General features: G+C 50.7%; 2 protein-coding genes across 3 annotated transcripts; both read left to right on the plus strand.

The window, feature by feature from the left end:
* The first annotated feature begins 5,784 nt into the window (after positions 1 to 5,784).
* Positions 5,785 to 11,315, plus strand: Bax (BCL2 associated X, apoptosis regulator). Of its 2 annotated transcripts, XM_021167022.3 has the most exons (6): positions 5,785 to 5,891; positions 6,362 to 6,413; positions 6,510 to 6,656; positions 7,334 to 7,469; positions 9,588 to 9,692; positions 11,051 to 11,315. In XM_021167022.3, the coding sequence occupies exons 1-6, from the start codon at positions 5,858 to 5,860 to the stop codon at positions 11,153 to 11,155; spliced, it is 579 nt and encodes a 192-aa protein (XP_021022681.1). In that variant the 5' UTR covers positions 5,785 to 5,857; the 3' UTR covers positions 11,156 to 11,315. The 2 variants fall into 2 exon arrangements, with proteins under 2 accessions (XP_021022681.1, XP_021022682.1); XM_021167023.3 differs by lacking the exon at positions 6,362 to 6,413 and having other exon boundaries at positions 5,812 to 5,892; positions 6,509 to 6,656.
* Positions 11,316 to 13,130: 1,815 nt separating this feature from the next.
* Ftl (ferritin light chain) lies at positions 13,131 to 15,046 on the plus strand. Its single transcript, XM_085841752.1, has 4 exons — positions 13,131 to 13,457; positions 13,749 to 13,895; positions 14,360 to 14,485; positions 14,710 to 15,046. Exons 1-4 carry the CDS (start codon positions 13,356 to 13,358, stop codon positions 14,884 to 14,886), a joined length of 552 nt encoding a protein of 183 aa, XP_085697878.1. The 5' UTR covers positions 13,131 to 13,355; the 3' UTR covers positions 14,887 to 15,046.
* Positions 15,047 to 15,453: the final 407 nt, after the last annotated feature.

Genomic DNA, 15,453 nt, shown 5'->3' on the forward strand with positions numbered 1-15,453 from the left:
TGATTGTCAACAGCTGTTGCAGATGCTCTTAACAACCGAAGAGCGAGAGAGAATTCTGTTAGAGGCTAGAAAAATAGCCCGGGAGCCAACGGGCGGTCTACACAGCTACAAAATGAGATTGACATGGGATTCCTTTTGACTCGCCCCAGTTGCGACTGCGACATGGCTGAAGGTAAGGAGAGCTTGAAAATCTAATGCCAGGCTCTGGTCTCCAAGGTGCCTCAAGACAGGCCCACTAATTTGGCTAAGGTAAGAGGTAAGAGACCCTTACCAAATTGACAGCGGAGACTGGCGCTAATGATTGGATAGCTCTCCTACCCTTTGCTCTTCAGAGTTAGAAACACCCCTGGACAGTTTAGACTGACCCCCTTATAAATTACTCTACAGGGGGCCCCCTCCACTGGTAAAAATAGCCTCTGTACATAGTGCTGACATGCTGCTTTCCCAGCCTTTGTTCTCTAGGCTCAAGGTGCTCCAGTGAGTGAGACAGCGAGTGAAAAAGCAGCTCCAGAAGGCCTGCTCCAGAAGACCTGCTAGACGTCTCCACGCAGAAAACCTTGAGACTCGGGTGGAAAGGCCCTTATCTTGTACTCTTGACCACCCTACTATCTACCTTTATGAGACCCCTTTTGATTTTGCTTCTGCTTTTCATTATAGGTCCATGTGTGTTAAATAGGCAAGTCACCTTTATTAAAACAAGAATTAATGCAGTGTGGCTTTTAGTTTTGAGACAACAGTACCATGCCCTAAAGGATCAACTATGTCAGGGAGAAGATAGTGTCTAGTTCTAAGATTAGAACTATTAACTAGAAGAAGTGGGGAATGAAGAAGTATTAAAAAAGTATAGCAAAGTAAAAACAAAATTCGAGGCTTTTGGGCCCAGGCTTGGGAGTGTAGCCTTTGTGGCTTAGTGCTCCAGGTACTGGTCATAAAACAGATAGCGACATTCCTCCACCTACCCGCTTCCTGGGTTCAATTCAAAGAATGGCACCCTGACCATTACTGGAACCTGCAATGCAAATGTGCTATCTTTAGGGGCTCTTAGATTGTTAGGGGCTCTTAGAAACTGTCTTGAGAGATAACCTGACACTTGTGACTTTATACTTCCTTGTGACTCTTAACTGGTATTTTTGGTATTTTCCAACAACGCCCTCCCCACCTCCATGAATTGTGGTTTCTTCCTTTAAATACCCGCTTACTCAGCTACTCGGGGCGCCATGGTCCTCTACCCCTGCGTGGTGTATGACCATGGGCCCGAGAACGCTCTCGAATAAAAATCCTCTTGCAGTTGCAGCAAGACCGTTTCTTGTGGGTGATTTTGGGGTGTCGCCTCTCCTGAGTCAGAACGTGAGGGAGTCCTCACGTTGTGGGTCTTTCACTACTAACAATAAAATCTATCTTGCCAATTTCAGGGCTTCTGTGTCCTTTTACATTCTTCTTTTTTTTTTTTTTTTTTTTTTTTTGGTTTTTTCGAGACAGGGTTTCTCTGTATAGCCCTGGCTGTCCTGGAACTCACTTTGTAGACCAAGCTGGCCTCGAACTCAGAAATCCGCCTGCCTCTGCCTCCCGAGTGCTGGCATTAAAGGCGTGCGCCACCACGCCCGGTGTCCTTTTACATTCTGTCAGGATCTTTCGGTTTCTTGTTCCCACACAGCCCCTGACTCTGGGCTCCTGAAAGTTATCTTGCTTTTGTTTTCTCTGTTAATCCCATCCGTCCAGCCTCAGTCTCACCCTCACCAGGGCGCTTCTTTGGAAAGGATGAATGATGAAAGAGCTTCCTGGTGCAAGGGTACCTGGGTGATGGGGCGCCCAGGAGAACCACAGTCACACCATGCAACACTCCTCCTCACACAGGAGATTTCTTGGGGAGAATCCCATAATGGCAGCTACCTCTGACCAGAACAGAGACAGCCCTGGGCTGGGCAGAGGGGCAGGCTTGTATAAGGTCTTCAGAGCATGCACAATGCACTAGCGGTGATGTACAGATTAGCCAGGATTATTGCTTGGCCATTAACCCTGAGTCATGGAGTAGAGATTTCCAAGTCCTTGGTTCGGGGACAGGTCAGAGGCAGGGTGATTTTCCACTGACCTGTTATCCTACTATGAGAATCCCAAGGTGGCCTTGAAGAAATCTGGAATACCTGGTGACTAATATTGCCAGGGTAGCTCCATCATGCTTGCTCTTTCCTTGAGCTTGCTTTCTTTGCTTGGGACTGATTAAGTCTGGGTGTGATGTTGGGTGATATGGTATCACACACCTTTAATCCCAGAGGCAGGTGGAGGTCTGCGCCAGCCTGGTCTACAGAGGAAGTTCCTGGACACCCCAGGCTGCACAGAGAAACCCTGTCTCGTGTCTCAAAAAAAACAAACAAATTGTGGATGTGAGTGCTGGAGCTCACAGCCTGCCTGTGTGAGTGCCCACAGCAGAGCAAGTGTGTGGGTCACAGAGCCTAGACTACACTCTCCAATGTCCTCTCAACTGGCTGATGTCTCCTTATCAGGAAACGGAGACACTAAGTGTACTACATCCTGCTTGGCAGTTCTTCCATGGGATAGTTTCAGCTTTAACAAAAATACAGAACTTTGGGCTGGAAAGACATCTCAGCAGTTAAGAGCACTGGCTGTTCTAAAGGGAACGTCAGTCCGGCTTACAGAGCTAACTTCAGTTGGAGAGAATCTGGCACCCTCTTCTGGTTTTGGTGGGCACTGCACTCATGTGTACATATGTATTAACTAAAAATAAAACAGACCTTTAACTAAAACCACACCTTCCAATTCAGTGTTTTGCCTTTTAACTTCTATTATGGTGGCGAATAACCATTGTCCTGATGACAACTATACTTTGGATGTCATATCTTCCTTATGAGGCTCAATGCTAGCTCAGTCAAGGCACACCAGAGGAGGGTGCTGGGATTAAAGGCGTGTGCCACTACGCCCGGCTGTGCTGTGATTTTTATCTTTGTTAACTAGACTCACCTAGGAAGAGTATCCTTTGGGTAAGGGGCAGGTATTAGAGACCAGATTTCTCTGTGTAACAGCCTGGCTATCCTAGAACTCACAATGGAGACTAGTCTGGACTTCAACTCATAGAGATCTGCCTGCCTCTGCCTCCCAAGTGCTGGAACTAAAGGTGTGCACCACCACACCCGGCTAGGAAAAGGGTATGAAGGGAAGAAAGTCTAGATTAGGTTGGCTTGTTTGTGGGAATTATCTTTGTTGATTGAAGTGCCAAGTCTCAGCCCACTGTGGGTGACCCCATTCCCTAGGCAGGGACTTCTGGACTATGTAGGAGTGGAGAAAAATAAACTCAGCATTGACCTGGATACATTCATCCACCACACTTTGCTATTGACTGTGGATGTACTGTGGCTAGGCCCTGCTGATGTGACTTTCCTGCTCTGGCTGTCCTTGAACTCAGAGGGATGGTCCTGCATCTACCTCCTGTGTGCTAGGTTTCAAACCATGCACCACAATGCCCAGCTATATTGATTGATTGATTTTCATGTGAAACACCTCTCAAGGCCCAGGGACATATCTGACTTCTGAGAAGACTTGAGTTTCAAAGGCAGCCACTGTCTCTAGTACTTCAGCCAGGCATTAAAGGATACATTTGGAATCACCATGTGTCAAGCAGTGTGCTAGTTTCTAGGGAACTGAGAACAAATGAATACAGTCTTCTTGGGAAATCAAGGTAGGTGAGAGCCACCAGCAATGAACGAAAACACTGCACACAAAATTAATTACAGTGCTGTGAAGCATAATAAAACCCCGTGGTTAAAAAAAGAAAAGGCCCAGCACTCGGGAGGCAGAAGCAGGTGGATTTCTGAGTTCGAGGCCAGCCTGGTCTACAAAGTGAGTTCCAGGACAGCCAGGGCTATACAGCTATACAGAGAAACCCTGTCTCGAAAAACCAAAAAAAAAAAAAAAAAAAAAAAGAAAAGGAAAAGAAAAGAAAAGAAAAGAAAAGAAAAGAAAAGAAAAGAAAAGAAAAGAAAAGAAAAAGGAGAGCTGTCCGTGGTGGTGCACACCCTCAATCCCCACACAGAAGAGGCAGGCAGTTCTCTATGTTCCAGGCCAGTTTGGTCTACAGACTGAGTTCCAGGACAGCCAGGGCTACACAGAAGCTGTTTCAAATAACAAACAAAAACTCTGGGTGCTTTCAGAGCTTTTTCAACAGAGGACTCAAGCCAAGAGGCTTTCTGACACCCAGATAACTCTACCCTTCCCCTGCTCAAAACTTCCCCTGGGTCTCAGGTCTCAGACACCCTCAGAAGACTGACAATTCCTGCTAGAAAACTCCAGAGTGTCTGGCCTGGCCTGCTGCTACTTCACATTATTCTCCTCTTCCTCCTTCTCCTTCTCTTTTTTTCTTTCTCTTCTTTTTTTTTTCCAAAACAGGGTTTCTCTAAGTAGCCATGGCTGTCCTGGAACTGGCTTTGTAGTCCAGGCTGACCTCAAACTCAGAGATCTACCTTCCTGCGTTCTGAGGGCTGGGATTAAAAGCATACACAACCACCATCTGACTCTTTTTTCTTCTTCCTCCTCTTCTCCTTCCTCCTCCTCCTCTTCCTTTTGCTTGGTATCCTAGGCTGGCTTCAGATTCACAGCAATTCTTCATAGGTTTCCATGTTCTGTGGTTACAGGTATGGACCACAATACCAGGGTCTCTTTGCAACTCCCATCTTCCTCCCGGTTTCTTGTTTTGATTAAGGCTCTCAGTATCTAACTTAATTGACCTGTCACTTACTATGTAGACTTGTGTTTTGTAAAAAAAGAAATAGAACCAGGATATGTTTTGGTAGAGTGAGGTATGGTGAGGTGAGAAGGGTGCCTCAGAGGGTCCATCACTGAGAAATCCCTTCCTCCTGAAATACCGGCCATGTAGTATGTAGCACCAGATGATGTAGTGTGGAATAGAGTTTATTTAGGGCATGGGAAGTAGAGTTGGGAAAGGAGGAGAGAGAGAGAAAGGAGGGGAGGAGAAGTAGTGGAGAGAGAAGAGGCCCGCCAGGAACACCTGGAAGGCGGGGAAGGTGAGAGAAGGAGAAAAGGGGCAGGGAGAGAAGAGGCAGGAAGTAAGAGAATAAGATGAGTAAGTGAGCAGGAGAGCGAGGAGGGGGCAAACAGCCCTTATATAGTAGGCTAGGCATACCTGACTGTTGCCAGGTAACTATGGGGCGGAGCCTAGAAGGACTGCTTCTAGGATGTCTCAATTTCACAGACATCTGCTTGCTTGTAGTTCCCAAGGCTGGAATTAAAGACGTTGTAGCTACCACGTACAGCCTGTTTTTGTGTTTTGAGATAGATTCTTACTTAATAGTGCAGCTTGGACTCAAACTATTTTATCCAGACTTGCCTCGAACTCTTTAGCAATCTTGTTGCTTCACTCTATCAGAGGTATGGACCATCACTGGTCAACTGTTTTTATTTTCCTCCCCAGTTTGGGGCAATCTCTTATAGTCCAGGTTGGTTTTGAGCTCGAGGCAATACTCCCGTCCTGCCTCAGCCTCCCAATGCTGGGATGACAAGCATATCCCAGGCAAGCTTTGAACTTGCGGCAATTCTGCTTTAGCCTCCTCAGTGCTCTCTACCATGAATCTATGGGAAGAAGAAATAATGGGGGGAAAAAACCAACCAACTCTGGGCATCAGGTCGGGTGAAGGTCGATCCGCGCATGCGTTCATTTAGTACCCGCGGCCCCGCCCCTGCAGCGCGCGATGGTGATCACGTGACTAGTCCTGCGGGGCGGAGGCCATGTTGCGGGGCACCCACGTGAGGGCCTCACGTCCACGATCAGTCACGTGACCGTGGCGCGCCGCAGCCGCCGGGGCGCACCCGGCGAGAGGCAGCGGCAGTGATGGACGGGTCCGGGGAGCAGCTCGGGAGCGGCGGTGAGGCGGGAGGCGGAGGACTAGGCCCGGTCCAAGAACCCTAGGACCCCTCTGGCTTTGGGCTCGGGCGGGAGCAGGCTGGGGCGCGCGGATCCATTCCCACCGGCTCATCCGCACCCCGAGAGCGGATATCCGCGTGCGCGCCCCCGGGCAGGCCCGGGCTTGTCGCTGGCGCCACTTCCTGCTGGTGGCCTGGGATGGGACAGAAGGCCAGCGCCACCTCCTCCCACCCCCAGCTGGGGGTCTGTTTGCTTTTGGCATTCTGCTCTCTGGGTTTGCTGTGGAGCTGGGATGCAGGCCGGGTCCCGCCCCCTGTCCATCAGAAGCAGTAGCCAGGCCTTCCATGCTACTTGTCACTACTAGGGGCCCAAGCTCTGTCTCCCCTCAGGGTTATGAGCCTACCCATCCATCCCCCTGACTCTCCCTGGGACCCAGGAGTCCAGGCACCCCTTTCCTCCTCTCTCCCCCAGGGCCCACCAGCTCTGAACAGATCATGAAGACAGGGGCCTTTTTGCTACAGGGGTGAGTGCGATGCTCCTAGTGTGGCGGGATGGGCTTTCGGAACACCGCTTGGTTCTCAACATTCTGCATCTCTCCCCTCTTTCCATTCACATGTAGTTTCATCCAGGATCGAGCAGGAAGGATGGCTGGGGAGACACCTGAGCTGACCTTGGAGCAGCCGCCCCAGGATGCGTCCACCAAGAAGCTGAGCGAATGTCTCCGGCGAATTGGAGATGAACTGGACAGCAATATGGAGCTGCAGAGGTGTGCTTCCTGGGACCTGGGGTCCGTCAAGGGGTCTCCTGCCGCACTGGGCACTGTTGTTCTTCTCCCAAGGGACTAGGTGTCCCCCACTCAACTCAGATAGAATCCAGGGCTTGTTTACATTGTTTACATCCAGCCCTTTACCCTTGAGCCACACCCCTTGCTTGGTGGGTGTTAGGCAAGTTTTCTCTTCTGAGCCATACTTTCAGTCTCTTGCTGGTGGATGCTTGGCCATACCTCCAGCTGGTTATGGCGGGTTCTAGTAGGCGGTGCTCTGCTACCAGGCTGTGCTCACAGCCCCTCACTGGTGACTGCTAGGTGAAGCTCTCTACCTTTGAGCCTCTCACTTGTGGATGCTGTGCAAATGCTGGACCATGAAGCCGTGGATCCAGCCCCTCATGGCTAAGCCATGACCCAGCCCTCCACGTGTAGATATTTAGGAAAATATGCTTTTGCTCAGTCAAGCCCCAGTCCACATCCCCCAGGACCCCGTATTTACAATTCAAGGTACCACTTTCTTCACTTTCTTAGGTGCACGTCTTATCTCCTTCCCAGTCCGCTAGCCATAGTTTCAGCCTGGGCTGGTCCTTGTGTCCTCTGTAGTCTGGGGGAACATGTGGGAACTCCCATACTGGGCCCGACATCTCACCCAGCGTCTGTTTGCCCCTGTCCTGTAGGATGATTGCTGACGTGGACACGGACTCCCCCCGAGAGGTCTTCTTCCGGGTGGCAGCTGACATGTTTGCTGATGGCAACTTTAACTGGGGCCGCGTGGTTGCCCTTTTCTACTTTGCTAGCAAACTGGTGCTCAAGGTAGGCAGCTGGAGGGTCACGAGCCCAGAGGTGCACCCCGCTCAGGTCTGTGAGGACCAGGGAACAGGCTGTGTAATAAATGCCTGTACCTTCACTTAGTCATTCCACAAATGTATCAGCCCTAATGTGTGGTGGGCTGTCTCTAGCACCTGAACTCTGCTCCAAACAGCGAAAGCTAGCCCTTCCTTGAGGGCGCTCTGGTTGATGGTGGATACGTGTAAGGTAGACTATTGAGATGAGCCAGAGTAGCCTAGAAAGATTTCTCAGTATAGGTGGTCTTAAACTGATCTGGTGGCACATGCCTGTAATTCCAGGACTTGTGGGGCAGCTGCCATAGGAGTATCAGGAGTTGAAGTTTAGCTGCAGTTAAATACTGAGTTTTGGGCTATCCTGGGCTACCTAAACTAAGACTTATTGTTTTTTGGGTTTTTTTGTTTGTTTATTTGTTTGTTGTTGTTGTTGTTTTCCGAGACAGGGTTTCTCTGTGTAGCCCTGGCTTGTCCTGGAACTCACTTTGTAGACCAGGCTGGCCTCGAACTCAGAAATCCACCTGCCTCTGCCTCCCAAGTGCTGGGATTAAAGGGGCACGCCACCACGCCCAGCTTCATTACATTTAAAAAAAAAAAAAAGATTTATTTATTTATTTTATTTATGTGAGTACATTGTAGCTGTCTTCAGACACTCCAGAAGAGGGCGGCAGATCTCCTTACTGATGGTTGTGAGTCACCATTCGGTTGTGGGATTTGAACTCTGGACCTTCGGGAGAGCAGTCAGTGCTCTTAACTGCTGAGCTCTCTAGCCCTGACCTAGTTTTTTATTTATTTATTAATAAAAACAAAAACAAAAAACAAAGACAGAAATGGACAGGACAGTAGGTGTGGTAGTGTAGCTGAGTTTTGGGGGCCTGAGCATAGCACGGATGAAGCCTTAGGTTCTGTCTCCTATCAGCATACACACAAATACCAAAGAGGCGCTGGGACTGCAGATCTTCAAGGTGGTGCTTGGCTGGCATGTGTCCTGGCCCTGGGTCAGTGCCACATGAACTAGGGGTGGTTGGAACATGCCTGCAGTGCTAGCACTTGGAAGTTGGAGGTAGGAGGATCACAAGTTCAAGACCAGGCTGTGGTGGGGTGTGTTGGAGCAGGAAGATGCTGCAGAGCCACTGTGGCATATTTTACTTGTTATTTGTAGTGCTACTGTCACATTTGGGACACTTTTTTTTTTTTTTTTTTAAATTTTATTTTGGTTTTTCTTTTTTCTTTTTTTTTTTTTTTTTTAAAGATTTATTTATTGATTATATGTAAATACACTGTAGCTGTCTTCAGACACTCCAGAAGAGGGCGCCAGATCTCGTTACGGATGGTTGTGAGCCACCATGTGGTTGCTGGGATTTGAACTCTGGACCTTCGGAAGAGCAGTCGGGTGCTCTTACCCACTGAGCCATCTCACCAGCCCCTATTTTGGTTTTTCGAGACAGGGTTTCTCTGTATAGCCCTGGCTGTCCTGGAGCTCACTTTGTAGACCAGGCTGGCCTCAAACGCAGAAATCCGCCTGCCTCTGCCTCCCGAGTGCTGGGATTAAAGGCGTGCGCCACCATGCCCGGCTTGGGACACTCTTGATTGTCCTCCACGCCATCCCCCACCTCCTTGATGAGGTTTCATGCCTGAGCTGACGGGTCTTCAGTATTGGAGGTAAAAGGAATGCAGGCCAGGAAGAGAGCATTGTTCCAGTCAGGAGAGCAGAGCCTCAGTTGGCTAGGAGGTGGTCTTCCCTGGTCCAGAAAACCACTCTAGGAAGTGACTTAGGCAGGCCGGGCGGTGGTGGCGCACACCTTAATCCCAGCACTTCGGAGGCAGAGGCAGGCGGATTTCTGAGTTCGAGGCCAGCCTGGTCTTGAGCCTTACCTCTGAGCCTTTTGGTTTTTACCTAGAGGGCGCTGAGGAGTCAGGGCGCTGAGCAGGTAAGGGAAGCTTTAGTGTATAATTAGCGGAGCTGCCTTAGACTGCTGGGGAGAGACTGCTTAGCAAAGGCACAGGGTTAAAAGCAAGGGCTTGAGATCACCTCTGGGCAGTGGGGACAAGATTCAGTCCCCAAGTGTCATCTTCCCACTCCCTGCAGGCCCTGTGCACTAAAGTGCCCGAGCTGATCAGAACCATCATGGGCTGGACACTGGACTTCCTCCGTGAGCGGCTGCTTGTCTGGATCCAAGACCAGGGTGGCTGGGTGAGACCCCTCAGGCCTAGCTATACTTGAGACCTTCCTGGTGCTGTGCCCCTTTAATTCACTCGCCATTAAGTTATTTCTTTTTTTTTTTCTTTAAAGATTTATTTATTTATTTTATGTATGTGAATACACTGTAGCTGTACAGATGGTTGTGAGCCTTCATGTGGTTGTTGGGAATTGAATTTAGGACTCCTACTCACTCTGGCCTAAAGATATATTTATTATTATAAGGGAACTGTTGCTGTCTTCAGACACACCAGAAGAGGGAGCCAGAATCTCATTATGGGTGGTTGTGAGCCACTATGTGGTTGCTGGGATTTGAACTCAGGACTTTTGGAAGAGTAATCAATGCTCTTAACCGCTGAGCCATCTTGCCAGCCCTATAAAGTTATTTCATTGCCACTTCATAGCTGTAATTTTGCTGCTGTTATGAATCATAATGTCAATATTTGATACGTGACCCCTCTGGGGTCATGAACTAAAAGGTTGAGAGCCACTTTTTCAGATCTAAGGGTCAGCACAGAGGTGCCCCCGGGCATTCAGACAATGACCTAAGCTAGGTATCCTCAGATCTACCAGCTTAGTGCCTCTGGTACCCACTGACTTCCATGGCCTGACTTGATTGCTCCCTTCCTTTCTGGAATCTCTCAAATGCACTGGGTGATCCTCTGACGGCCATCTTGTTGTGTTTCTCGTTTATTTATTTACATAGTGAGGTGGCCTCCTGTATCTCAGGCTGTCCTCAGACTCACTCTATAGCTGAAGATGCCCTTGAACGTCTGAGCTCCTGCTCCCACATGTCAGTGTAGGAGCTGATGGATAGACAGACCCCAGGCCCTGTGCACCCTAGGCAAGCACCCTACAGGCTGAGCCTTTGTCCTCCCTGTCATGCATACATGCCTGGCCTGGAAGTTACTATGTAGCCCATACTAGTCCAAACATGTGGTCTTCAGTTCAGTATTACCTTCTCAAGTGCTGAGATTACTGCTATGGGCTGCCACTTCCAGATGTTAATCAGGGGTTTTTGGGGCTTTTTTTTTGTTTACATTTTGTTTTGTTTTCCCATTTTGGGATCATGGGTTGAGTGGGATACTTTTTACATTTATTTATTTTGTGCGTGTATGTGTGTGTGTGTGTGTCCTTTTGTGCATGAGCTATCTTGCTGGCCCTAAGTTTTGTTTTCTGAATGAGGGTCTCAATAAACTTCACAGGTTGGCATTAGACTTACAGCCCTCCTTCATAGGGTTCCTGAGTGCTGGGGTTATAAGCCCAAGAGCGCCTTAGCATCCCTTCATGGGAAATCTCTTTCTTCCCCCTGCAATTTGGTATTGAAGTCACACCCATCTCTCTGTTCTCAGGAAGGACTCCTCTCCTACTTCGGGACCCCCACATGGCAGACCGTGACCATCTTTGTGGCTGGAGTCCTCACCGCCTCGCTCACTATCTGGAAGAAGATGGGCTGAGGCCTCCCACTGCCTTGGACTGTGTCTTTTCTTCATAAATTATGACATTTTCCTGGGGTGAATGGGGGAAGGGGAAAGGCATTTTTCTTACTTTTGTAATTATTGGGAGGGGTGGGAATGGTGGCCTGGGGAGGCGCCAATAAACCTCAGGTCCACTTTGGATTGTATGGTCCCTGTCCCTTGTCCGTCCAGCTGCCATCCCAAGCACAGGCACCAGGCCCACCGTACCCCTGAGGCTCCAATCAGGGACCGTGAAGAGTACACACTGCAGCTGCAGAGCTGTCTTCAGCCCTGGGGACAGGAGCCTGGAATTCCAGAGATCCTGCTGATTCTGAAAGGATAAAATGGAGGGAGGGAAGGAGGGAGGGGGAGGCCAGGAGGCCACCGGAACTGGAGGAGATTCCTAGATGCTGGATTACCAGAGGTGCCAGAAGGGAAGAGGAAGCCATTTTAAGGGGACTTGGTCTTTTGTTCCACCCTCAATCCCCCAGTCTGAGATTCTGCCACTCAGATTTGTGTACCTCTTTCCTTTCTGTGTACTTGTCCCCTGTGGCTTCCGGGTTTTATCTTTTTCCACCTTTACAGCCTTGTCCAGGCCTGTCGGGGTGAAGGCCAAAGGTCAGGTTCTGGAGCACTGTGGTTAATGAGTAACTCTGACCCCCAATCAACAGACCACCGCAGACGGCAAGTCAGAAGAAAGATATGTGTAGGCTAGCCACTCCAGAGCCGTACAGCTGCCTGACCACACTCAGGGAAAACACCACAAGCCCCTTAGCCAGGGGACTTCTGGCTGTCAGCCTGGGTGTGGCCTGCCGCCTGCCCCACCGCCATGCTGAGCTCAGCGTGACTCAGCAGAGCTGACCTTGCCACCCCTTCCACTAAGGGCCTCAGCAGTGCATTCTTCCGGCCCCGCATGGCTCCCTTGACCCATCTTACTGTTTCTTCCTTTAGCTCCTTTTCACGATGGGGGCTGGTTTCCCTTTGCCCTCCTCTCAGGCTTCTGAGGTTAGACCCTGGTATGAGCCTGTCCTGTCCTCAAAAGTCCACTTGGGCCTTGCACACCCCAACTGTTCTGCGAAAGACTGACTGTCTGTTTCTGGGTCCTGAGTTCTTGCTCTCCCTAACTCTCGGGCCTTTTGATTCCAAAAGAGCAACCTGCAAGGAGGCTTCTGGACCAAACTCCAGGAAGGAGCCCAGCAATTCTCCAAAGCGCCACCATGCATGTCTGTTTCTAGAAAGACAGGTCCACTGGCACAGACCCAGACAGACAGGCTGACCAGAACGCCAAAGTCCTGTCTGGGCCTCCACATGTCACCTTCCAGAGCACCAGAGGGAGGTGCACACACGGTAACCCAAGGCTCTCTGCCCACTCCAAGCCCTCAAAAGGCTTCAGGACCTCCAGGGTTCCAGAAAACAGAAAAACAAGCAAACCACCTTAGTTCCTATCCTGAACCTAAAACCCTACACTTCTGGGCATCCCTTCCATTCCCTCAAGGAGAGCTCTAGAATCTCTGGAATACCAGACTTCCCCATGAAGTGACATATCCCTTCATCGTGTGCAATTGGACATACGGAGGTTCCCTTCGCATTTACAGACATCACTCCACACTCAGCCCATCCCCAGATCCATGTTCTCAGGCCCCAGAATTCTCTTTTGTGAGACACCCTGAAAGGACCTCGAAGTCCTCCCCTCCCCAGGGTCTCAGTGACCCAGAGCCTAGAACCCTGCGACTCCCCCAGGATGCGCCTCCGAATCCGGACCACCGCCCCTCCCCCAAGCCTCCATTTCACAAGGCCTCGCGCTCCAGTCCCGTGACTTCATCTCATGGGACTGGGTGGGTGGGGAGCGAGATTCCCCTCAGCTCTGGATTGGTCAAGTATACTTTTCCGTCTCCGCCTCACGCCACCGCCGATTGGTTAGTCTCGGGCCTGGGGCACCCCGCCCTCCGGAGGGTCAACATGCTATAAAAGGAGCTCTCCTCGCCCAGGACTTAGAGCAGCGCCTTGGAGGTCCCGTGGATCTGTGTCTTGCTTCAACAGTGTTTGAACGGAACAGACCCGGGGATTCCCACTGAACTCGCTTCCAGCCGCCTTACAAGTCTCTCCAGTCGCAGCCTCCGGGACCATCTCCTTGCTGCCTTCGGCTCCTAGGACCAGTCTGCACCGTCTCTTCGCGGTTAGCTCCTACTCCGGATCAGCCATGACCTCTCAGATTCGTCAGAATTATTCCACCGAGGTGGAAGCTGCCGTGAACCGCCTGGTCAACTTGCACCTGCGGGCCTCCTACACCTACCTCTCTCTGGTGAGCAGCTCGGGGTTGCCTTCCGAACGGGGATCCATCACGCCCACCCTCCTGCGCATGCGCGGGCCTTCTTTGTTCCATCCAGGGCAGAGACTGCGCTCCGGCCTCTCCCCCTCCCTGCGCGCTGTGTACTTAGTAGTTTTGTCTGACTGGAACTCGCTGGGCAGACCGGGCTGCCCTCGAGATCTCACACGTACTGCCTCCGCCTCTTGAGTGTTGCGATTGAAATTTACAGTGTGAGCCGAGCCACCGCGTTCCGTTAACTCGTATTTGTAACCCTTCTTCCCGCAGGGCTTCTTTTTTGATCGGGATGACGTGGCTCTGGAGGGCGTAGGCCACTTCTTCCGCGAATTGGCCGAGGAGAAGCGCGAGGGAGCCGAGCGTCTCCTCGAGTTGCAGAACGATCGCGGGGGCCGTGCACTCTTCCAGGATGTGCAGGTAAGAAGCGGGGGCATTGGGCACTACCGAGCATGTGCGCTTGCTTGCCATCCCCATAGTTTGGGCGTCCGGGTAGACGTCTTGGAAGGGAGGGGTGGCAGGACTATTGTAGACAATAGGGCGTCACGCCAAGTTACTACTGTGTGGGCTCTTGGAGTATGTAGAGCAACTAAACCCAGCAGGATGTCAGAAACTGAAAAGTGGGGGTAATTACAGAATACAGATGAGGACTGCTGGGCGGGGGAGAGGTGGTGTCTCTGTAGCCCTAGCTAGCATGGAAGTCACAATGTAGACCAGGTTGCCTCCTAGTCAAGAGATCCTCCTGTCTTTTCTCCCAATCTCTCAGTGGTGGGATTAAAGACCACATCCCCTTGTTTTTCCCCACTGTGCCCACTTTCCTGTGCAGTCAGTTTTATATTGACTGGGTGAAGGATGTAATCTAGGCTTGATATTCTTGTGTGCAGAAACCATCTCAAGATGAATGGGGTAAAACCCAGGAGGCCATGGAAGCTGCCTTGGCCCTGGAGAAGAACCTGAACCAGGCCCTCTTGGATCTGCATGCCCTGGGTTCTGCCCGCGCAGACCCTCATGTAAGTACCTTGCTAATCATTTCTTCCCTTCTGACTGTGTGTGTTGGCTTTCAACTCCCAGTAATTTAACCCTCCTGCCTCCCGAGTGCTGATTGCAGAAGCACCACACGCAGTACTCGAGGACACACCTACCTACCTGCCCTTGAGGGCAGAATTTTTTTTTAAACTCCTGCTCACACCCGTCTCTTAGAACTGGGTCTCTGATGTCTCTCCTTCCTTTACAGCTCTGTGACTTCTTGGAAAGCCACTTCCTGGATAAGGAGGTGAAACTCATCAAGAAGATGGGCAACCACCTGACCAACCTCCGTAGGGTGGCAGGGCCACAACCAGCGCAGTCTGGCGCGCCCCAGGGATCTCTGGGAGAGTATCTCTTTGAGCGCCTCACTCTCAAGCACGACTAGGAGGCCTCTGTGCCTTCCAAGGGGCTCCCCCCTCTGCTCTGCACCAGCCCGCCCTGGGACCTCCACCTGAATAAACCTCTCAAGCCACTAGGCAGCTTTGTAACCGCCCTGGAGCCTCTGTCAAGTCTTGGACCAAGTGAAAATAAAGCTTTTTGAGACAGCAGCTGGTGTTTTTTCTATATATGTGGGAGGGGTGCAGGAGAAAGAAGAGGTTGGCTCTACTCCTGTTTTTTGTGGGAACCCACATGTGATAACTTACAGCAATCTCTCTCTCTATGGTAGTATCTGCCTTTTCATGTGGCAAATCCAGGTCGTAGGAGTCTGCTGTAGCAGTTTGCCTAGTCCTTGGTTTATGTTACTGTGCAGGGAAGTGAAAAGGCTTCAACATCCAAGTTCAGAAATGGGTTAAACATACAAATAGAAGGCCAGGAGGTGAACAAGCTGAACCCTGGGTGCTGGCTGAGCGAGGGTGGGGAGCCAGGGTGTCAACTGAATTCTAAACTAGAGCTGGGCCCATCAAAATGAGGATGTGAAACTTGGGACCATTGCCCAAATGGGAACTAAACC

The sequence above is a fragment of the Mus caroli genome, unplaced genomic scaffold, assembly GCF_978045245.1.
Source record: "Mus caroli unplaced genomic scaffold, Mus_caroli_1 scaffold_8, whole genome shotgun sequence".
Taxonomy (NCBI): domain Eukaryota; kingdom Metazoa; phylum Chordata; class Mammalia; order Rodentia; family Muridae; genus Mus; species Mus caroli.